Raw genomic sequence first — 24,597 nt, forward strand, 5'->3', positions numbered from 1 at the left:
TATCACGATATGAATTATTTTATATCACGATAACGATATGTATCACGATATACCACCTGACCTGTGGTCATCTGGAAAGTATGCAGTCTGGTTCTATTCACTTTGCCACAGGCTATTTAACCCTTTAAGACCTACCATAGAACCAAGTCCGCCAGAGCTTATCTTTACATTTTACATGCTGTAGTGCCATTTGTGGGAGCATTTCTAGTTGCTATACATCAATACAACCGTTATAGCCCAAATTTTAATAATATGTATGCATTAAGTCCATGGTAACTACATAAATTGCAAAAAAGTGCAATAAACTACAAAAAAATTGAAAATCGTTTTTGTTTTGTTTTTTACAAATATTTCTAGTTAGAGAAATTTAAGAGGCTTATCCCTCAAAACTGTAAATACAAAAAAGTTGCACAAAATAGTTTCCAACCACGAGAAATTTATTTTGAGTGTCTTCATAGTTTTATTTTTGAGATACACTAATTTGTATATACTACAGGAAAAATGAAAATAAATAAATGCAAATTTGCAAAAACACAGCATGTGCATCAAAATAAACTCTTTCCAACAGTGTAATTGGACTTCTAAGCATCCCAGAAACGACACAGAAAAGCATAAAGTCAAACATGACTTTTAAAAACACCAACATAGGCTTTGAAGCTAGAAAACTACATTTTCCGCGAAAATGACGTCACTTCCGGTTTCAGACAGGTAATGGCGGACATGCGATAGTTCGCGCTGACTTATATTCCAACTTAGGAAGTGTTATGAACAGCAGATCGGATCGGCAAAGCCTGTTTCTAAAATATTATGTTTTTGTTGCTGGAAGTGCTTTTTATGCAATTTTTGCAAAGCTATATGTGGAAGGAAACCGTGATCTAGGGCAAGCTAATGGAATAAGATGTAAGTACAACTCCTACGGTTTCATATGCAAAAAAAAAAAATATTGCGCTATGTCAATGGAAAATTGTACTTAGTAGTCAGTATAAGCTTTTAATGATATAAGTTTGCATATGATAGAATACTGTATGTTGACCTTTTGATGACTTAGACTGTTGTCCACTACAAGACTGTTTTATAAATTCTTTCTCACAGTGATAATAGCTGAACAAGCAGGAAGAGGAGAGCTGGACACTTTTATCTGCGCTCTCTAACAAGAAGAAGGGCCGCGTCCTTCTGAATCTCACAACACACACACATACACCTGAACCACTCTTATCTTCACTCCCTACGCACTAACATTCTGGAACGGAATGTTCCAGTAAGATAGCCACATACTGTTGTATAGTCATTTTTCTGAGAAGAGCGAAAATACGCCGCCCTGTTGTGTGGGCACCAGTGACTATAAATGCACGAATAAAGAGGTACACTGTGTGACTCTCTGCGGAGACGTTCACCCATGTACATGTGATTAAGTATTTTGTCTCACTGTGTTTCTGTTTGCCTTGGCAGACTTCTGTTTGGGATTTTCCCTTAACACGCTACCTTACATGTTTCCAGTTCTACAGGGATTTAAAAATAGTTAGGCAAAACGCAATGTGCCTGCTCCGACCGGTTGTAAAGGGTTAATGATATATTTTATGTAATAATTTCTAAAATTAGGGTTAGAAACGATGGAAACGATAGAAGACAAATGGCACGATAGACACTTTTCTATCATCCACACGATATATATCGTCATATCGCCCAGCACTAGTAGCAAGATAACACTTTAGGCAAAGGCTTTAAAGTGATAACTGACCCCCACTCCCCAACCCCAACCGCTGATTTCTAGTTAAGGTTGATTTACACCAAACTCGCTTATTCATGTCTGTATGGACCTTCCCATCCCCAAACTGTTCCCACAAAGTTGGGAGCATGAAATACATTATCTTGGTATGGTGAAGCACTCAGAGTTCTTTTCACTGGAATTAAGGGGCCGAACCCAACTCCTAAAAAACAATCCTACACAGGGCCGTGCAGAGACGTTTACAGGGGCGGGTGCTCAAAGCTAAAAAGGGGCACATTGAACCAGGCTGAATAACAACAACACACACTCATCAAGAATCTAATATGGGATCGCATCATACTGTATCACTGTTGTGAGGCAAAGCAAACGTAGCCTATGTTTTACCTGATGGGTACAATGTTGCTGTTGAGGGGTTGCTGCTGCTCCTGCTGCTGATAGTGCTGGAGGGCAGGACTGTGTTGATCTGAGACTGTAGACATTAAAAAGTCCATAGGAGAGACGGTAGCTGACTAAACAAGTGTCATGAGATAATAACAAAATGCAAAGATTGGTGGCAGCACTTGGAACCATAAGGCAACAAAAAACTGAGAAATAAACAAGGCTCTGCCTGTGAATCACTCTTTGCCTCTCTTCCTCCTTCCATCCCCTCATCTCATCTATCACTCTCCACTTGCTGTCCATCTGAGAACAGGGCTATTGCAATAAACTATTATTTAATTATCCACACTTAACAACTCTTACACTTAATCTATAATAAAATGATGACAGAAAAATGTTATAGAAGCAAAACATTTCAGTTGTGCTTATTATTATTTTTATACTGGAATACCTCTCCAACAACTGGTACATGTGTTAATGTTACCTGTGCTCTTTGTAATCCAGCTGCTGAGGGATCCACTGCCTTTAGTAGCCTCACACAGCTGCTACTGTTTCCTCCTCATGTCCTTACCAGCCATGTCTGGACAATGTTATATCATGAGTAATAATTTAAAAAATCCATATAAATAAAACACACACATGCACACACACAGTGACATTTTAGACCTTCTTCAGAATACTTTAATATGGGCATCATGGTGCTGATCCAGAATCCTTCCCTTATTATTTATTACTAGAGCTACAATAATAAAGCAATGAGGGAAAAAAAGTAATAAATATGAAATAATGTATTTATGATGATTCCATTTGTTTCACTATCCACTCTGTGCAGGCAGAAAGCTTATTACATTTTTAAACTGTAGAGATACAATAATTTTGCTGCTGTAAAATCCAAATTTTGTCTTATTTAAAATATAAATCTAATATAATCTGTTTCTTAATGTATGTTCTTTAAAATACAGCATGTTTTTTAAATATTATATTTATAATAATCCATTATTATGTGGACATGCATATTAGATCGTTTTAAGTGAAATATAAGCCCTCCAGAAAGGCAGGAAAAGCCCTGTAACTTACTTTAAAACTAAATATGTTCCCTAAAACGGTGGACAGAGCTACAGACCCATGACAGCCTTACCCAGTGAGCCAGCAGCTATGACCAGCACTACTTGTGCAGTTAATAAAAGGACAGGTAAAGTTTGTCGCGCTGTTACACACACAGCACGCTCGTTTGTTTAGTCAGTTGCCACAAGACAACTTACCAACGTGTACGTAATAAGCTAATACTCCTGTGTGCTACACACTACAGTGTACGCTGTACACCTACTTACTGGTTTTGTCGCATCAGTCTGTGTGTCTGACGTAATTTGTGTTTCTCCTACAGCTCCGTCCGGACCGCTAAAAATGCGCGTGCTCTTTGTGAGCTCGTTCCCGGCTCGTAACCAGCGCGTTCTGCAGTCAAGGGCGATCATTGGTTAATGGTGATCATGTGACTGATGCAAGCCAGATCCTTTAATTGACTATGTGCACGTTAGCATATGCTACTTCCGGTGCGGAAACTCCTGTGTGGAGCTTTGTTTCCGGTGTCCTATTCGCGCCTTGTTTACGGTCCAAAACAAGTTAAGCAAATGAATGAATCAAGCGGCGATTTACATTTCTATAGATGTCTTGGGCATTTACCCAATATATCTGTAAATGATGTTCATCGACTTGTCGATATTTTTCCCTGCGCCTCAGAGCAAAAGAGAAAAGGGATTCAGATTTTATATTTCTCAGCTGTCCCTCTTTTATCGCGGGTGTTATGTTCTAAAAATAACCAGTGATGGGTGAAATCAAGTAGCCAATTTTATTTTTTGAGGCGTGGACATCGTGGACATACAGTACTGCACTTCAGAGTCACACTGCTAGCGATCGATGCAGCAATTCTCTACTGTACACGAGAGACGTCACGGAGAAGATCGTCTGCAGCGATCAGGACGCAGGACACAATGTGATGTAAAAAAAAAAAAAAAGCATGCAAACTTGCACTAAACAATCTGCGAAACAGCGAGGTGAAAGGTGAACCGCGTTATAGCGACTGACCACTGTAATTTTGAAAGTAAGTCACAACATACTCTTTGTAAATACTAATGTATAGAAACCCTCACCAGCAATCGTTCATTTTTTGTGTGGCTTTTTTTCATGGTTTGTTAACATGCTGTGTAGGTGTGTACTTGACTAGCTGATATGGACATAATGGGGAAACATCTGGTTTGACTATTCCTCACCTGTAGTTTGAATGCTGAACATTTGCCTGTTTAAATCACAAGACCAGTCACTATACAGAGATGTGCTTCTGAATGTGGACGATGTGTCTTCTGATTTTGTAATGCAGTTCTGCTTGTGTTGAGTGATGTAAACAACTAATCGATCTAAACTCTTTAAACGTCAAAATTGATCATTAGATTTTTTATGACACAACAGTGGTGAGTGTTCCCACCTTCTCCTCTTTGTAACTTAACGGAATCTTTCCGTTTTCGAGTTTTGGACATGATTTTGGAGTATATCTTCGCAGTAGCGATTGACCGCAAAGTAAAGCTACCGGAAATGTACAACCCCACATCCGGTCTCAAACCAGGAAGTTAGCATTTTCTCGTGCACATAGTCAATTTAGCAAAACTGTGATTAATAGTTAAATATTATTGTTGAGGGGCACAGACAGGACTCCGCACGCACACACACATTAAAAATTTTTTAAAAATTTAAAAAAAAAATTGCCTCAACAAAAGGGCACTTTGGGCACCCATCAGGAAAGGGGCGGGTGCTCAAGCCCCTTCCGCTCCCCCCTCTGCACGTGCCTGATCCTACACCATAATCCTCCCTACACCAAACTTTACATTGCCATGGTGCAGTTAGACAAGCACCATTTCAAGAGACTTCCTTAATTTCAGAAGTAATTAGTTCCCAGAACTTGCCTAACTTACCTCAAAAAAACCAAGTTAAGATTACTTAAGATAACTACATTAGGACAACTTATTTATTCCAAGGACACAGTACTAAGAATAACTTGATTTACATTGGAGAAACCAAACAGCCACTTCATAAATGCATGACAGAACATAGAAGAGCCACCTCAACAGGACGAGACTCGGCTGTATATCCACACTGAAAGGATAAAGGTCACTCTTTTGAGGATGCCAAAGTTCACATTTTGGACAGAGAAGACAGATGGTTTGAAAGAGGAGTGAAAGAGGCCATCTATGTCCACTGTGAATGACCATCTTTGAACAGAAGGGGTGGCTTACAACACCAACTGGCTATAATCACCTATAACCTATTTCAGTTTTGAGACCCTTTCCCACACACCTTAACGCCCACTCATATCTTGTGTCAGCTTATCTCAATAAGTCACATGATAGGGTGGTGCAAGGTATCACAATGGTTTCACCCAAAACCTCTGCTGGTAATAACCCACACCCTTTTTCACACCTTGCCTCATGTGATTAGATGGATGATCAATAGTGGGTCAACGACCCTTGTAAGGACAACTCCCAATATGGCTCAAAAACTGGGACTCCCCAGCAACTGGTCTTAGAACTGAAAAAGCTTCTAGGGTCTCAAAGAAATCCAGTCGCTTTTCTTTCCAAGCTCCTTATATAACTTACAAAATAGTAAGTCAATGTAGACCTCATACAAACAAGTTAGTAAGTACGATATGTACTAGTCTAATAAAAAAAGTCAATTAAAAACACATTCTACTACTATGTGTGAATGAGTGGTATTACCACCATCAGTTAAAAAAAAGGGGGGAGAGACCACCTAAATGAAATGTAATCATTACGTACTTGTTAAAAGCTAGCTTCCAATATATTACAGTTTTTCTCAGTTGCTTTGGTGCATTTCTCACAACAGAATTAAACTTTGCACAATAGTTAGTTCAACCTCCACAACATGTAGTCGTTTTGGCACAACCTTGTGGCGGTTTCATGTTCATTTCGTCCAAAGGCAAATGCCTTTGGACATGAAGCAGTTGAGTAAGTACAAATATCTAAAGAATGGTCACTTTTGACTTGCTATTCATCACTATCTCCTTGCTTTTATCATGAATGTCACAATTATTTATACTTGTACCGGCTGAATAGTCATTGTCCATACAACTAATAGTCTTCATGTCATTGCTTGTGTCAGTGCACTCAAAATTGTTGAACATCTTGTCAAACAATTTGTACACCCATTTTGAAAACCCTATTTTTAAGGAGTTTCCATGAAAATCTCCATAAATTACTTTTCTCAGGTGAACCTTATCTCACACTAATGAAAATTGGTGTGTGTTACTCTTACTTGCAACCAATGAAAAGCCTCTTCTACCCAGTCATAGGTGAATCGCGTTACAGTATCCCCTACTCTACAAGTATATATATAATGTAAACCAACAGACAGGATTGGCATGAGGTGCATACTGAATCTACAAAAGCTTGTGATGACATCACAGCAGAGTCCTGCAGAGGGTGGATTCGACACTCCAGAAGATACTTTCCCCGATGCAACGATAGAGCTGACATTCGCTGTGATGTTGATGCAAATATGTGGGCAGACAGACGGGAGCGTCTAGATATCAATGATTGATATGCAGCAGTGTCTGTTTTTCAGTTTTTTTTGGTTTCATAACTACTGCAGTAAGGTTTACTGTCTAAGTGAGTTTATGTTTGCTGTAAAATGTTTGATTTACTGTATTTCCCCAGTTGCACAATGCTGTGCACAGTTTCAGTTGACTATTATCAAGAGTGCATATGAAGTGTCTTGAGTTTCCTTTACAATTTATGGTTTTCAACATGCCATGCATGCTGTCCAGACTTGACATGTCATTGGGAAGCACCTACAAAGAAATCCGTCACAATGAGAACATGTTCAAACCATTTGATTTTGTGACCAAAGGTGCTGGTGTACTGACTTGTAATTGTGACAGCCCAGACACTTTGATTGATATAAGTACTTGCTTTTGATGAATATATTATCTGTTTTGATTAAGGGACTTGCTTTTGAAGCATTGACTACTTATTTTGAGCAACTGACTTGCTTTTGAACAACTGACTTTTCTTTTTGATGAAGTGACTCACTTTTGCAAGTTATCCACCATGTTTTGCAGTTTGCACTAATTGTTTTGAGAAGAGCCTTAGTAGTGGTGCAGAGATCAATTCTGTTGTGAGAAATGCACCAAAGCAACTGAGAAAAACTGTAATGTAGTATGCTGAACTGAAAAGGTGGCTTCAGGTTTAAAATGTGGTCAAATGTCAAAAGAGTAGGTCTGATCTGCTTCCAGGTGGATTTCTCCATGAGATAATATGAAATATGTCACTTCATGCGAGATAGATAGATAGATAGACAGACAGACAGACAGACAGACAGATAGGTAGATAGATAGATAGACAGACAGACAGACAGACAGATAGGTAGATAGACAGACAGACAGACAGACAGACAGACAGACAGACAGATAGATAGATAGATAGATAGATAGATAGATAGATAGATAGATAGATAGATAGACAGACAGACAGACAGACAGACAGATATCTTGGTCACTTGGAGTGATCACCATTTTAATCCTTGTAAAGACAAATTTGAAAACTACACATTAAAATGTTTCAGACCAGAAAAAATTCAGACGTAGTTTTAATGATTTGTTATGAAGTAATGCTGTTTAGATTAGAAATCACATTTCTTTGAATGACTAAACTATGAGATTAAATCCCAGCATTGCTTTAATCTTTGATATGACTGTGATTACAAAACTAATCAAGAAGTTGAAATGTTAATGTGAAATTATGGTGTTCCATGGTTATTGATTATTCCTTCATTAATTAATAGCTTGTGTAATAATGGCAGTTTTCAGTAAGGCTGCCTCTCTTGCAGTGAACTCTTGTTTCTCTTCAGACTGCGACGACGGCCTTGCCGATGTTTTCTCCCTGCAGCATCCCCATAAAAGCAGCCGGCATGTTTTCAAAGCCTTTTGTGACGTGCTCCCGACACTGCAGTTTGCCCTGTGGACGCACAATACACAGATCACAAATACAATACATCACAGAAACATGGGGAACTGATGTTTACATCTTTATCTCTTTGATAAAGAGCTAAATAACTGACCTCTTTCACCCAGGCCAACAGTCTCTTGAGGGTCTCGTGGTTCTTGTGCTGCCACCTGCTGTATATGAAGCCCTCCATCTTCAGCTGTTTCAGGATCACAGTGAAATAGGGGTACGGCCCTAAAATACAGATCATTCAAGAGAAAAATGAAACGATGAAACTACAATTCATATCTAAAATAACTGTCTGTGTGCCTCCACAGCTCTTATGGGTCTTCAGCAGGACAACATCTCCCTCTAGTGGAAAATGGGAAGAACCCAGGGCCATCCAATAATATCACTGTCCCCGCCTTTGCGGAGTACTACTCAGATACAGTTAAAGCTATAATGAAGCCCCACAGTTTAGTAGGCCTCATTAAAGAGTTTAACACCAAAATCTATAAAAACTTGCTGTAGTCAGTGGATCAAACGGACATGAACAAGTCACTTTATCTCTGAGGATCTTTAGCTCAAAAACCCCAAAAAGTTGATTCTGTTCATCTGGACAAAGTGTTTTCAATGGGAGAAATGTTTCATCACTCATCCAAGTGACTTCTTCAGTCTCAGCTGACTCCAGGTTTCCCCAACCTTGCACAATGACTGAAGCCAGCCCACTGAATGAACAATGGGCTGTGAGGCAGTTCCTTGGTCATTACAGTTTTTCTCAGTTGCTTTGGTGCATTTCTCACAACAGAATTAAACTTTGCACAATAGTTAGTTCAACCTCCACAACATGTAGTCGTTTTGGCACAACCTTGTGGCGGTTTCATGTTCATTTCGTCCAAAGGCAAATGCCTTTGGACATGAAGCAGTTGAGTAAGTACAAATATCTAAAGAATGGTCACTTTTGACTTGCTATTCATCACTATCTCCTTGCTTCTATCATGAATGTCACAATTATTTATACTTGTACCGGCTGAATAGTCATTGTCCATACAACTAATAGTCTTCATGTCATTGCTTGTGTCAGTGCACTCAAAATTGTTGAACATCTTGTCAAACAATTTGTACACCCATTTTGAAAACCCTATTTTTAAGGAGTTTCCATGAAAATCTCCATAAATTACTTTTCTCAGGTGAACCTGATCTCACACTAATGAAAATTGGTGTGTGTTACTCTTACTTGCAACCAATGAAAAGCCTCTTCTACCCAGTCATAGGTGAATCGCGTTACAGTATCCCCTACTCTACAAGTATATATATAATGTAAACCAACAGACAGGATTGGCATGAGGTGCATACTGAATCTACAAAAGCTTGTGATGACATCACAGCAGTCCTGCAGAGGATGGATTCGCCACTCCAGGAGATACTTTCCTCGCTGCATTGCGAGGGATAACATCTGTTGTGATGTAGATGAAAATATGTGGCCAGACAGACAGGAACGTCTGGATGTGCCAGAATGATTTACTGTACTGTTACATGTGCTGTTTATTGTTCACATTAGTGCACAGCTCTACCAAATGGGTGATTTTATGTTTACATGTATTCTACAGTGAACAAGTGACTGTAGCATATTTTTCTTTTGCACAATTCTGTAGGATTACAAACACTTCTACACAATGGAAATGTGAAACGTACGTATTCAGTGTCTCAGTTACTCCCAAGACTCCCATAACATCTACAGTGACTTCACTGCACATTTCAGATGGCTGTACAGGTAGGCCATAGTGCTGTCGTCAGCATTTTCAGGTGTCACCAATTGTTTTTGCAATGGGAAACACTGAAATTATAAACTGTCATAGTGGAAACATGACAATGCCATTTGACTATCTTGTTCATACAGATGGTGTCAAGACTTTTCATTTTGATGGCACTGGCAGTTTCATTGACATGGATACTTGCTTTTGCGGTATGGATAATCAATTCTGTGCATGTGACGTGCTTTTGCAGGCTATCCACTAGGTTTTGCAGTTTGCACTAATTGTTTTGGGAAATGCACTAACTGCTGTGCAAATGTTGATGGTGTTCTGAGAAACACACCAAAGCGACTGAGAAAAACTGTAATATGCAAAATGTCATGACCATTGAGCAACAACTACTGATCATAGCTCATTGATCAAAACCCACTGATCAATGGCCATGAGTACCATTCACAGAGAGTTGGGGAACAGCTGCAATCACAGCATTGTAAGATGGTGACAGATGTACCCTTAGGCCCCCTCCTCGATTCAGAGATGGTCTTTCCCTTTTCACGTAAATGGCCTCCTTGACTCCGCGCTCAAACCAGCGTTCCTCCCTGTCCAGGATGTGTACATCCCCTTTGAAAGAGTGTCCACTGGCCTGTAGATGTAAATAGACTGCAGCGTCCTGGCCTGACGAGTTGGCTCTTCTGTGTTGTGCCATCCACTTCGCCACTATGTTACTGTTTGTGTCGGGGGACCCGATCCTTGGGGTGGACCAATTTTTGGCGCATTGTCTCTTGGGGTTTAAAAGCCACAGATACGTGATGTATAGAAAAAATGCGTCTCAGCTGTTCCAATACTCCTGACACATAAGGCAGGGTTCCCTATTCCCTGGCTGGTCTGTGAGTCGTTTGGTACTGGGCTGCGAGGGTTGAGGCTTGGGTGTGAAATTTATGGTTTTCAGGGTTTTTATCGTTAACTCAGTTTCCCTGGGTCTTTTCCCCTGTGTTATGAATAAATCTTCTTTTTGGTACTGTTACTGGTTTTATTTTGTTGTATTTATCTGCGAAGCCGGTCCGTGACACCAGTCCGTGAAAATATTGTCTTTAAAGTAGGTTTCTTAACCTTAAACTGGTTGTGTGTTTTCAGGAAATATCTGATATAGATGTATAAGTCTCTGTCTCAGTATTATTTTTATTATTTCTTATGAATCAGTCTGTATTGAGCTCATGTCTTTGACAAGGAAAAGTAAACTAGAGCAGTAACAAACCTGTCTGGGGTTCACTGTCATTGTAGGTGGAGATACTTCCACACACAGCTATTCTTCCAAATTTCTTCATCTGTTCCAGGACAACGTATGAAGAAGGGCCTCCCACCTAAAACCAAGCAGCATGTTGTAAGGAATGCAGTGTGAATCCAAGAGAAGAGCTCAGCAATAGTTAAATATTACATGCAAGCTTGAAACTGCACCACCACTGCTCACGTTTTCAAAGAAGCAATCGTATCCTTCAGGTGAAGCCTTCCTCAGAGCCTCCTCCAGGGAACCCACAGTTTTGTAGTTGAAGGCCTCATCAAATCCCAGCTCTTTGAGGTAAGCCACTTTGGCATCAGAGCCTGCCGAGCCCACCACCTTACAGCCCTTGATCTTGGCAATCTGTCCCACCACGGAGCCCACCGCTCCAGCTGCAGCGTTCACCAGCAGGGTCTCACCCTTCTGGAGTCCCAGCACTTCCTCTATCCCATAAACAGCCGTCAGTCTGCAGAGAGACAGAAACGGTAAATCCAGCCGTTTTGCCTCAATTTTGAGCTTCATATAAATATAAATAAATATTAATAAGTGCATAGATGGTGACTTCAGGTCACCAGCAAGCCAAAACATTTGAATTACCCACTTACTTTCTTAAAAGGTGACTTGTTCCTGCCCATGATTCACTATATTGTCTATTAGCATCCCTGTTTACACCTTAGAAATGCCGTTCATCTTTATGATAATCATCAACCATGTCAGTTTTTTCCAAGTTAATCATCCTAAACAACATTTGTTAAGAAGGTTTATTGGACTCTTTTATGCAATGCTGATCACATATGAGAGTAAAACTCAGTAATTTCTTGAAACCTCCTTAAGCTGCTGTAAACAAAGTCTTACATCACTGACATAAATCCGCATCTATTGAAAATGTTCTGTCTCAGTGTGCATTTAAGATTCAGCTGATAAAACTTCACATGGATCTATCTGCTGGAAAAGTCTGAACATCCTGCCATGATTTATCGTCCAATAGAAAATGACTATGATCCATGCAGGTTACTTAAATCTGTCTTACCCGGGCATCCCGATGGTACCCAGAACCAGAGACAGGGACACATCTTTAGGCCACTCAGACAGGATGGGAGTGAGGCCGGTCCCATCACTGAGTGTGTGGGTTCTCCACCCACTGTTACTCACAACGTGGCTTCCCACAGGAAACGCTGGATTCTTACTCTGGATCACTCTAAAGAAAACAATATTATAAGTAGTAGTAGTCGTCATAGTAATATATGAACAGGTAAAGACTTACTTGGCCACTTGTTCTCCAATCATCACATCTCCTTCCTTCATGTGGATTTTGCTGAACAGCCTGTCAACAGTGTGTCACAATATAGTTATATAAGGAGTGTTACTTGATATTAAAAAAATCTATATTCTCTGATCACCTCATGTACGGGTCAACACTGAGAAACACTGCTTCCAGAAGCACCTCTGCAAACAAAAGTAAACTCATTTAAAGTGGCCGATGCTAAAAGCTTGACATTTAAAAAAAGAGCGTGAACTCCTTAAGCAAACAGAAATAATAAAGTTATCTTACCACCATCTTTGGGCTCAGGGAGCTCCTCCACCTTCAGCCCAAAGTCGCTTTTCTTTGGGAAGCCGTCAAAGTGCTTAGTCATTACCCATGACTTAGCTTTCACCATGATTCTTCTTTTTTTAGCTGTAGGCAAATATTGACCCGTCACTGTTAATAAGCTCATAGTAACAGACATGAAAGTGCTGAGTCAGCGCTGTGCAAAAAACCCCCCCCAAAAAACCTGAAGTGTAACATTGACGTTTAGCTGTGGTGAGCATCAAACTAACATTTGCACACACAAGTGTACTGAGAGTAAAAATATTACTATATAAGCACTGATCCATTCACCATTCACAGTCCTAACGACCACATCAGTGACACTTTGCGTCTCATAAGTACACCGCTGTGATCACCTTTGTGAGGTTTGTGGAAAAGATTTGTGTCTATAAATCTGTTTTAAACGCTTTACATTTGATTACTTTTAAAAAGAACTTGAACTGTGTCACAAACAGCCACAGCAGAATGTGTAATCGTGCTTCCAGTTCAGTGTTTGCTCGTGTGCTCAGTCTGATTGTTTTGGAAACACTGAAAACGTTTCCGTACAAACAGCCTGAAGATATGGAAAGACTCCAAGGCTTGTGGTCTCTAAGAGGACTGCTTTGAATCCTAATTTCAGAGACTCAGTGGGATCATACATCAATAGTGTTGAAACTCAGTGTTATTTAGTTATTGAGCTTCTTTGATATACTCATTCTTGCTCCAGACCACGATAGCCCCACCTTTGTGTGCTTTCTAATAATAATTTCTCCATCTTTTGATAAGGCCATTTTTTTTCTTCACAGGAAACATAAACACATTTTTTTTTACTCTTAAATAAATTCTCTAAAATCACTTTTAAGATAACTTTTTTTTAATTTAACGCAGGTATTCAAATGCAACATGTTGAATGATGGATTTATGCTTAACATGTGGTCTGACCTCCATCCAGCTGAATTATTTAACAAATAATTAAAAATGAAACAGCAAAACTTGAAAAATGTCACTTTATGTGCAATGAATAAATAATGTGGGAATAAGTCCATTCACCATTTACATCCAAGTATACACACGTAAAAACAAGTTCAGATGTTACGACCACATCAGTGAACTGACACTTTACAGTGAATAAAAGCGAACACTGTAGTGGAGCATCAACTATTTCACGGTCAGAGCGAGATAACATCGACCCCCTGCTGATGTTTGCTGCTCAGCCTCAGAGTTACCTCCTCCAGTAAAATCACACTTAATGCAGTTCAGAAACAAACAGCTCTCTCTCCTCTGTGCGACTTACCGCTCGCCTTTCTTCACAGAGAAATGCTGGAAGCTGTGGCGCGAGAGTGGGTAGAAGTGAGCAGAGGCAGCTCTGCGAACGCTTAAGAGGAGAAAGGAGTGGGAGACACGCTTTTAATGTTCAGTCTTATTGGCCGAAAGTTCAGCACACCATCTGAGGTGTGACAGAGGGCACGCTGCCAATAAGGTTAAAGACCAACATCCAGCTTTCTTTGTAGCTTTACAGATGAGACTGTAATCCATCATTTCTGGATATACATACAAACTAATAAGTTCAGGTGAGACATTTGTAGATTGAACCTGGATCATAATAATTGTATCTTTTGTATCTTTGAACTTCACATGGAAAAAAAGTGTTTCTTGGGTTCTTGAGATTAAAAACCTCACCTTGTAGTCAAACCTCGTTACGCTTCTTTCACTTCTGATGTTCATAAATGTAACTTTTCTAAACTTAAACTTTTCTTTGTTCCTTTGTGTCATACATTGTTCTGTTACCCATGTTATATTTGAATGGAAATTACCACGTCTTTTTTTCTTTCCTTTCCTGGAAAGAGACGTTGTTGTTGTCATCAAGTTTTGAACGTGTTCACAGAAGTTTAAATAGCTACAATTATTTCCAAGTTAACAATGAAAAGTTTATTTCTTTGTAAATTTTCACCTTTAATCTGAAGAAATTCAGATGTTTAAAACTTCGACACAGCACATTTCTTTCAGTGACTAAACTGTGAGATTAAACTTCAGACCTGCTTTTCTCAGCTTTTTCAGGTAAGACACTTCAGCATCTGTACATTTTTTTGGTGAATGTTATACATGTTATTGCTTTTGTGAAGAAGATCATAAAATTATAAAATATCTGAATATATATATAAAATATCTCTAATGTGCATTTTTTTCTTTTACATATTTTATTTCTTATATGCTTATTATTTATTTAGTTTTTTGTGGAGATGTGCTCAGTTTCATTGGTATTGAGAAGGAGATCTTGCTAGATTTGTGGTTCTTTGTCTGTTTTAAAATAAAAAATAAAAAAATCTTTATTCTCATGGCGTGAATTCATGCGTGTTGGTGTATGGACTCATGTGGTGGAGCGCAAGTGTGTGAGAAGACCTTTCCCTTCCCGAATCACCCCTGGACCCCCTGGATCTTCCCCCCACATGTATATATAGTGCACTTGGTTTTGTGTAAATAAACTGCTGTGTTGAACTTTGAATTCCAGTCTGCGCCTGAGTCCTCTCCGTACTCGTGACAGTTTTTGCAAATGTATTCAATGTAGTATGTTGAACAGAGGGGGAAAAGGTGGCTTCAGGTTTACAATGTGGTGTAATGTCAAAAGAGTTGGTCTGATTTCCTTCCAGGTTAATTTCTGATTTCCATGAGAAAATATGAGATAGATAGATAGATAGATAGATAGATAGATAGATAGATAGATAGATAGATAGATAGATAGATAGATAGATAGTGTCTGAAGCCACAAGGATCAGGGTGAGAAAAAACTTTATTGTCCACAGACTTCCAGACAATACAAAGCACTTGGTCAGTATGTTGTAGTAAATCCACACTGTTCACCACAACAAAGTGAAAGCTTGGAGTGATCACCATTTTAATCCTTGTAAAGACAAATTTGAAAACTACACATTAAAATGTTTCAGACCAGAAAAAATTCAGACGTAGTTTAAATGATTTGTTATGAAGTAATGCTGTTTAGATTAGAAATCACATTTCTTTGAATGACTAAACTATGAGATTAAATCCCAGCGTTGCTTTAATCTTTGATATGACTGTGATTACAAAACTAATCAAGAAGTTGAAATGTTAATGTGAAATTATGGTGTTCTATTGTTATTGATTATTCCTTCTTTAATTCATAGATTGTGTAATAATGGCAGTTTTCAGTAATGCTGGCTGTCTTGCATTGAACTCTTCAGACTGCGACGACGGCCTTGCCGGTGTTTTCTCCTTGCAGCATCCCCATAAAAGCAGCCGGCATGTTTTCAAAGCCTTTTGTGACGTGCTCCCGACACTGCAGTTTGCCCTGTGGACGCACAATACACAGATCACAAATACAATACATCACAGAAACATGGGGAACTGATGTTTACATCTTTATCTCTTTGATAAAGAGCTAAATAACTGACCTCTTTCACCCACGCCAACAGTCTCTTGAGGGTCTCGTGGTCCTTGTGCTGCCACCTGCTGTATACGAAGCCCTCCATCTTCAGCTCCTTAAAGAGCATGGTGGAGTAGGGGTACGGCCCTAAAATACAGATCATTCAAGAGAAAAATGAAACGATGAAACTGCAATTCATATCTAAAAAAAACTGCCTGTGCACCTCCACAGATCTTATGGGTCTTCAGCAGGACAACATCTCCCTCTAGTGGAAAATAACGGAAATGGGAAAAGCCCAGGGCCATCCAGTGACGTCACTGATATCTATAAAAACTTGCTGTAGTCGGTGGATCAAAGGGACGTGATGGAGTCACATGATGTCTGGAGATCTTTAACTTTACACCTATAAAATAACTGGAAATGTGTTTGTCTATCCTCTATCCGTACTCACAACCTGCTGGAGTGACTCCATTTCTCCCAGTGTGTGATGGGATCCTGACTCCCTGCACTTTGACAAAATGTGTCTCCAGTTTTGGACACCATGCTGTCTAACACAGGTATTGTCTGCATGTTTGCAGTTGTAACGTTTGTAATTGTGGCTGCATTTCTTCATAGGGTTTAAAGTAGGCCTCTCAACCTTAAACTGGTTGTGTAGCCTTTATTTGTCCTTGGGTCATTTCTGTCCTGAGGACCACAGGTGTGTGGAAATCGGGAGGACATTATGAGGGTTACATTCAGCACACATGAATTTGTTTAGTATATAAAAGATGGATGAAGCCACTGTGATGTCATCCAGTGGTCTTTGGACTGTTTGTTTTATGGAGATAAATGTTTAATCTCAGTTTGCTGCTCTGTTTGGTCCCATTTATTAACCCTCATTATGTCCTCCCGAATTTCCATACACCTGTGGTTCTCAGGACAAAAATGACCCAAGGACAACACAAATGATGCCAGAATTATAAGATAATAAATTATATTAAATTTTCAGGAAATATATGACAGTATAGATGTATAAGTCTCTGTCTCAGTATTTCTTATGAAACAATTTATATTGAGCTCATGTCTTTAACAAGGAAAAGTAAACTAGGGCAGTAACAAACCTGTCTGGGGTTCACTATCATTGTAGGTGGAGATAGTTCCACACACAGCTATTCTTCCAAATTTCTTCATCTGCTGCAGGACAACGTATGAAGAAGAACCTCCCACCTAAAACCAAATGTCAGAGAAGAGCTCAGCAGTGATTAAATATTACATGCAAGCTTGAAACTGCACCACCACTGCTCACGTTTTCAAAGAAGCAATCGTATCCTTCAGGTGAAGCCTTCCTCAGAGCCTCCTCCAGGGAACCCACAGTTTTGTAGTTGAAGGCCTCATCAAATCCCAGCTCTTTGAGGTAAGCCACTTTGGCATCAGAGCCCGCTGAGCCCACCACCTTACAGCCCTTGATCTTGGCGATCTGTCCCACCACGGAGCCCACCGCTCCAGCTGCAGCGTTCACCAGCAGGGTCTCACCCTTCTGGAGTCCCAACACTTCCTCTATCCCATAAACAGCCGTCAGTCTGCAGAGAGACAGAAACAGTAAATCCAGCTGTTTTTCCTCAATTTTGACTCAAAAATCTTTGAACTTTATATAAACTCTAACTACTTTTATAAACATGGTCATTCATCAGTGCTTAGAAAGTGACTTCAGTTCACCAGCAGGGCAAAACATGTGAAGTTAGACACTTATTTTCTTAAAAGGGGATTTTTTTCTGCTCATGACTCACTCTGCTGTTTATTAGCATCACTGCTTACACCTTAGAAACACCGTTCATCTTCATGACAGCAATTAACAATGTCAGTGTTTTCCAAATGAATCGTCTTAACTAACATTTTCGAAGAAGGTTTGGACTTTTTTATGCAATGCTGATGACATATGAGAGTAAAACAAGGGAACCTCTTGAAACTTCCTTAAAGAGCTGACATGAACTTGTCAATGTGTTTACATTTGGTTTGCAGTTAAGATTCAGCTGATAAAACTTCACATTTGCAGGAAAAGTCAGAACATCCTGTCATGATTTAAAGTCCAATAGAAAATGACTATGATCCATGCAGGTTACTTAAATCTGTCTTACCCAGGTATCCCGATGGCACCCAGAACCAGAGACAGGGACACATCTTTAGGCCACTCAGGCAGGATGGGAGTGAGGCCGGTCCCATCACTGAGTGTGTGGGTTCTCCACCCACTGTTACTCACAACGTGGCTTCCCACAGGAAACGCTGGATTTTTACTCTGGATCACTCTAAAGGAAAATATTATTACCATTATTATTATTACTACTAGTAGTAGTATACACAGTAATAAACAGTTAAAGGCTTACTTGGCAACTTGTTCTCCAATCATCACACCTCCTTCCTTGATGTGGGTTTTGCTGAATAGCCTTTGAAAAGTGTTTTGCAATAGACTTACATCAGCAGTGTTACTATATAAAAATATATTTAAAAATCCTTTATATTATTCTACTCACCTCATGTACGGGTCAACACTGAGAAACACTGCTTCCAGAAGCACCTCTGCAAACAAAAGTAAACTCAATCAAAGCTTTCGATGCTTTCGGACACAATACACAAAAAAAGAAACGAAAAGAAACCAAAAAAGAGAGAAAGAAGAGCGTGAACTCCTTAAGCAAACAGAAATAATAAAGTTATCTTGCCTCCATCTTTGGGCTCAGGGAGCTCCTCCACCTTCAGCCCAAAGTCGCTTTTCTTTGGGAAGCCGTCAAAGTGCTTAGTCATTACCCATGACTTAGCTTTCACCATGATTCTTCTTTTTTTAGCTGTAGGCAAATATTGACCCGTCACTGTTAATAAGCTCATAGTAACAGACATGAAAGTGCTGAGTCAGCGCTGTGCAAAAAAAATAATAAAACCTGAAGTGTAACATTGACGTTTAGCTGTGGTGAGCATCAAACTAACATTTACACACACAAGTGTACTGAGAGTAAAAATATTACTATATAAGCACTGATCCATTCACCATTCACAGTCCTAACGACCACATCAGTGACACTTTGCGTCTCATAAGTACACCGCTGTGATCACCTTTGTGAGATTTGTGGAAAAGATTCATGTCTATAAATCTGTTTTAAACGCTTTACATTTGATTACTTTTAAAAAAGAACTTGAACTGTGTCACAAACAGCCACAGCAGAATGTGTAATCATGCTGCCAGTTCAGTGTTTGCTCGTGTGCTCAGTCTGATTTTTTTGGAAACACTGAAAACGTTTCCGTACAAACAGCCTGAAAATATGGAAAGACTCCAAGGCTTGTGGCCACTAAGAGGACTGCTTTGAATCCTAATTTCAGTGGGATCATATGTCAATAGTTTTGAAACTCAGTGTTATTTAGTTAAACCAGCTTCTTTTATATACTCATTTTTACTCCAGACCATGATAGCCCCACCTTTGTTTGCTTTCTTAATAATAATTTCTCCATCTTTTGATAAGGCCAAAGATAAACACAATTTTTTGCTCTTACATAAATTCTCTACATCAAAATCACTTTTAGAACCATCACTTTTTAAAAACAAAGATATTCTTCATTTAACAAATAATTAAAAGTGAAACAACAAAACTTGAAAAATGTCCCTTTATGTGCAATGAATGAAGTCCACTCACCATTCACATACAAGTATGCACACACAAAAACAAGTCCAGTCATTCTGATTTTCAGATGTTACGACCACATCAGTGAACTGACACAAGAGAATAAAAGAGGACAGTGTAGAAACACTCCACTGTGGTGGAGCATCAACTACTTCATGGTCCCAGTGAGATAACACCGACCCCCTGCTGATGTTTGCTGCTCAGCCTCAGAGTTACCTCCTCCAGTAAAATCACACTTAATGCAGTTCAGAAACAAACAGCTCTCTCTCCTCTGTGCGACTTACCGCTCGCCTTTCTTCACAGAGAAATGCTGGAAGATGTGGAGTGGGTGGAAGTGAGCAGATGCAGCTTTGAGAACGCTTAAGAGGAGAAATAAGTGGGAGACACACCTTTACTACTCAGTCTTATTGGCCAAAAGTTTAGCACACCACCTGAGGTGTGACAGAGGGCACGCTGCCAATAAGGTGAAAGACCAACATCCAGCTTTCTTTGTAGCTTTACAGATGTTTCCCCCCAAATTTAAAAATGACATTACTTTAAACCTCTGAGTTCCTCACACTGAGACTGTAATCCATCATTTCTGGATATCGATACAAACTAATGAGTTTGAGTTGAGACATTTGTAGATTGAACTTGGATCATAATACTTGTATCTTTTATATCTTTCTTTACATTTATTTCCACACTGACAATGAAAAGTTTATTTTACTCTGCATCGCTCTACAAGAAAACAGCATTAAATAAGCATTTTCCAGTCAAGTGTTGTGATTTCAGGGTGTGTGCTTCACTAGTACTGCAGGCTAAACTCACATATATGACTTACAATGAGAAAAATACAAATGTGAAACTTATATGCAGAAGTACTGAATGTATAGATGTTTCTGTGTGTTGGTCATCAAATAGTCCCTTTTTGACACAGAGAGACTCCACTCACGCCTGCCAGGGAGACAGAACAGCCAGTGTGTTGTTAGGATGGTGAACACAGACAGACAAGGAGACAGACGTGTTTGAGATCATGTTGGACATTTAATCTTAATGTTCTTTCAGTGATTTTCTTTAAACTAAATCTACTATTAAGTCTGAGACAAAGATACCCAGTACATGGACACAAAAACAACTGTCTTTTTTCATAAATATGGATTAAAATAACACTTAAAAGATTTCTTTAATTACTGATTTATTGGTAATGTGACTTTACTGTACATATACCATCCCAGAACATTACTCAAATGTGTCACTAGGTGGCGTATAGCACTCAGGAGGAGTGTAAATCCTCATACGCAAGGTTTAGGAAATAATAATTTTGCATTGTCATCTAATTCTCCTGTGGGGCTCCTCCCACAATGCAAGCTGCCCAATGGGTGAGCCTAACCTGCAGAATGTCATGTTTGTGTCATTGTGGAGGCTGCAGCTGGTTGCCCCAAAGTCGCTCACCTGTCTGACCAATAGCACGTGAGTAACATGTTAATCAAAGAACTGACAGGAGGTGTGTACATCAAACACATCTTACATCACATCCCTGTGGTTTTTCTGCTTTGTCAGTGGTCAGTGGCTGCATCAGTAAGGTGCAGGAACTCAACCTGAACACCGGGCATGTTCTGTAGTTCCAGTGTGACATCAGCTACAACCTGGTGGGAGATCCTCTGGTGGGAGCTCCACTTTCCCCACCTGCCAACATGAGGAAAAAACTCTTGTGCCTTACTTCCTCTTTTGTGGCAGCTCGTGGTATCGTCTGCATTCTCATAAATCCCTTTGCAACAGGAAGACAAACACACTCCAAATTCTTTGCAACATTATCGAGTTCCTTAGGCTGTTTCACAACACATGCCCTGACAAGAAGTCACCCACTCAGTTGCTCTTAATCTGGCTGCTCTCTGAGTTTGTGGAAACGTGCTGATTTTAGAGTCGTACATCAGGACTGAACCAGAGCTGAGAAGCTTTTCCACGTATGGTATAGATAAGCTGGGATATGTTTTAATGTTATATCTCTGAAACATATCAATGTTACAAACTAGAGCTGTAAGTAACACATAAGTTCATTGAATAGTTAAATTATATTAAAAGGATTACATGTTCTCAATCTTCTGATTTTGGCTTCAAGTCAGAGACTACAAGACTACAAGCCTGTTATCATCAATGGAGCTCCAGTGGAGAGGGTGCAGTCCTTCAAGTATCTTGGTGTCCACATCTCCTCAGACCTGACATGGTCTGCCCACATTCAGGTCCAGACCAAAAAGGCTAGGCAGCGCCTGTACCACCTACGACAACTGAGGAAATTCAGGGTCTCTCCAAAGATCCTCAGGATTTTCTATACAGGCGCTGTGGAGAGCATCCTCACACAGAACATCACAGCATGGTTTGGGAACAGCTGTGTTAAGGACCAAAAAGCTCTTCAGAGAGTGATCTGTACAGCTGTTGCAGGATTGCTCTCCCCCCGCTTCAGGACACCTACACCAGGAGATGCCAGACTAGAGCAGCGCAGATACTGAAGGACCCGTCCCGTCCTGGCAACAACTGTTCCAACTTCTGCAATCCAGTAGAAGGTTCCGGATCATCCGGGCAAGGACAGAGAGACTCACTGTGTGTTATACTTGTATAACTATGCATGTGACAAATAAAGAACCTTGAACCTTGAAGTAGTAATAATACGTATATATTGACTCGCTGTTCAAAGTTGCACAAGTGCTTCACGAGGGCAAGAAAAATGAAACACACAGGCCTTTAAACCTCAGGATAAAAACATACAATAAAATTTGGCTAATAAAAAAAACACAATGCAGGGAAGAAAGATCTCACTATAGTGAAAGACAGTCCACAGAGAACAGCTTGTATGGAAGCAGGTTTGGCTCCTAAGATTTGGGGTGGGGTCCTTTGGGGATGTCCTACCTGCATGGTTCATTCAACATAAAAGGAAGGTCCACCATCTTTTATCTTTCTCTGTATCATGAACTGTGTGAATACTTTCTGTAGACTGGATCCAGGAAAAACCTCACCCTTAACAAGAAAAACAACTTCTGATGACACGGCACTTTCACCTGAGAAACAGCCTGAGGTGCGCTTATCTCATTCTTTTGGATAACTAGGCAGAAATACTCCAAGTGATATCATTTTAACACATTTTGTTAAAAATATTTGTTATATGTTAAAACATTTGGGATTTAAAAAATCAATCATGCAAGACATTAGCAGGTTTTTATCAGGATTTAAGGACCTGATTCTTGACTTTTATCGTAACTCCCACCAGATGAGTAAACATTACCGACAGAGACACTCATCTGTATTTCTGCTTTGATATGATGGGAGCGCCAGCTGAACTGAATCCAGGTATTCGAAAATTTAGAAATTGCTTTTCTCACTCGGTACAAGCCCCCCCAAAAAACATCACCTGTCAGCAGTTTTATGACTTAATCTTTAAAAAAAAAAACTTTTGCTGCTTTTGAGTGAGAAACAAATGCAAAAACATTTACATGATAGCTGAAATATGAGGATGTTACTCTCTGTAATAAGCTAAAAAATAGTTTACTGCTAAAAATAATTTTAAAAAAAGAGTTAAAAATCAACCTTCATTCAATTTCATCAAAGACAAACGTTTAAGAGCTCATCAGACTAACACAGAGGACTTTAGAGCTGCTCTTACCAAATGAACAAATACATTTTTATCTGTCTGTCTGGTGCATGTTGGACTCGTTCTTATCTGTGCACAAGTACAGATACTAAAGCAGACAGTCAAAACACAGATTGGGCTCCACACTGAATCCCTGTGTGCAGTCTGAAACTCAAATTAGCAGTCAGATGTTTTACATATGAAATATTAAAAACAAGGGCTGGATCCAGGCTAAGCTTCCCTGAACAGCTGCTGAGTTCTTTCCTGCCTCCCTGCACACACTGTTGCTGTCCTGATGTGTTTGCACTGCCTTTGTTTGTGTGCATTAGGTTAAATGGCCCAAAGCTGCTGTAGACCTCATTCTCAGGACTCATTTTTTCCTATTTCACTGCATTTTTGTTGAGTATCATCTTCACTGCGTAACTCGCTCACAGGAATAGAATCGGTGTTTGTAATTTGTAATGTAATCTGTAATTTGATATGTCTGTGTGTGTAAGGGTGTGTGTGTGTCCTCTTCCTCACTTATGCTCAAACAAAGGCTCACTGACACAAAACAGAAGAGTCAGCCTGATAGGCCGGTTTTAACCACTGGTTTCATTGGCATTGTACCAGTACCTACTCAAAAACCAGTTCATGCATTTGAAGAAAATCACAAATGCTGGTGCTCAAAAGCACAGTAACAACAACCTGTTGGTGTAAAGTGGGAACAAGTGAGTTCAGTGGCTGTAAGAGGGTCTAACACAAGAAATTCTCACTTGCAGTTCTCAGATGTCGCCCAACTTCCTATGCAAATTGCCCAAACCTTTGCTGCATCATGCTACGTGGCATCTGGTTGTTTGCTGGTTGTCACACTGTTCCATGGTGCGCTGGTGAAAAAGACTGAAAGATAAATTTAATGCGTAAGAGTAAGGCTGATCAGCTGGATTGTCATGAAGTTCTGTGCAGATGTTTTCCACGGTAACTGCTCTGGAAATGTTTTCATGGGTGGTGGCCGTTATTCAGCCAATCCCAGCTGCTGTAAATCCTGTATGTAGTATGATCATCGTGACAATTCAATTTTGTCATTTAACAGCTCCATCAGTCTCAGCTCCAGTCTATTTAGGGTTAATTAGCACGCTAACATGCATGTATACAAATCCACATGCAAAATGAGCTGTTATTTTTAATGAAATATTTTAAAAATTCAGTCAAAGCATTTGACATGAGATGAAAAGAGATTGTGACACTTGAAGTTTGTGTACAATCGTTTTGGTTGCAGTTT

General features: G+C 39.7%; 2 protein-coding genes across 2 annotated transcripts; both read right to left on the bottom strand.

The window, feature by feature from the left end:
- Positions 1 to 7,726: 7,726 nt before the first annotated feature.
- LOC109197784 (prostaglandin reductase 1) lies at positions 7,727 to 14,104 on the bottom strand. Its single transcript, XM_019353545.2, has 9 exons — positions 13,983 to 14,104; positions 12,674 to 12,796; positions 12,522 to 12,567; positions 12,386 to 12,445; positions 12,152 to 12,319; positions 11,314 to 11,587; positions 11,101 to 11,206; positions 8,228 to 8,346; positions 7,727 to 8,124 (listed from the first exon to the last, which is right to left on the bottom strand). Exons 2-9 carry the CDS (start codon positions 12,777 to 12,779, stop codon positions 8,014 to 8,016), a joined length of 990 nt encoding a protein of 329 aa, XP_019209090.1. The 5' UTR covers positions 12,780 to 12,796; positions 13,983 to 14,104; the 3' UTR covers positions 7,727 to 8,013.
- Positions 14,105 to 15,636: 1,532 nt separating this feature from the next.
- Positions 15,637 to 20,099, bottom strand: LOC109197783 (prostaglandin reductase 1). Its single transcript, XM_019353541.2, has 9 exons — positions 20,017 to 20,099; positions 18,782 to 18,904; positions 18,596 to 18,641; positions 18,449 to 18,508; positions 18,203 to 18,370; positions 17,374 to 17,647; positions 17,189 to 17,294; positions 16,117 to 16,235; positions 15,637 to 16,013 (listed from the first exon to the last, which is right to left on the bottom strand). Exons 2-9 carry the CDS (start codon positions 18,885 to 18,887, stop codon positions 15,903 to 15,905), a joined length of 990 nt encoding a protein of 329 aa, XP_019209086.1. The 5' UTR covers positions 18,888 to 18,904; positions 20,017 to 20,099; the 3' UTR covers positions 15,637 to 15,902.
- Positions 20,100 to 24,597: the final 4,498 nt, after the last annotated feature.

The sequence above is a fragment of the Oreochromis niloticus genome, linkage group LG3, assembly GCF_001858045.2.
Source record: "Oreochromis niloticus isolate F11D_XX linkage group LG3, O_niloticus_UMD_NMBU, whole genome shotgun sequence".
Taxonomy (NCBI): Eukaryota; Metazoa; Chordata; class Actinopteri; order Cichliformes; family Cichlidae; genus Oreochromis; species Oreochromis niloticus.

Coding starts and splice junctions, on each gene's coding strand:
- LOC109197784 (XM_019353545.2), bottom strand. CDS start 12,779: ATGGTGAAAGCTAAGTCATGGGTAATGACTAAGCACTTTGACGGCTTC. Junction 12,568..12,673: donor CCCTGAGCCCAAAGATGGTG/GTAAGATAACTT, acceptor TTTTGTTTGCAG/AGGTGCTTCTGGAAGCAGTG. Junction 8,347..11,100: donor TGACAGTGAACCCCAGACAG/GTTTGTTACTGC, acceptor TCTGTATTTTAG/GGCCGTACCCCTATTTCACT.
- LOC109197783 (XM_019353541.2), bottom strand. CDS start 18,887: ATGGTGAAAGCTAAGTCATGGGTAATGACTAAGCACTTTGACGGCTTC. Junction 18,509..18,595: donor AGTGTTGACCCGTACATGAG/GTGAGTAGAATA, acceptor CACTTTTCAAAG/GCTATTCAGCAAAACCCACA. Junction 17,648..18,202: donor GGTGCCATCGGGATACCTGG/GTAAGACAGATT, acceptor GTCTCTCTGCAG/ACTGACGGCTGTTTATGGGA.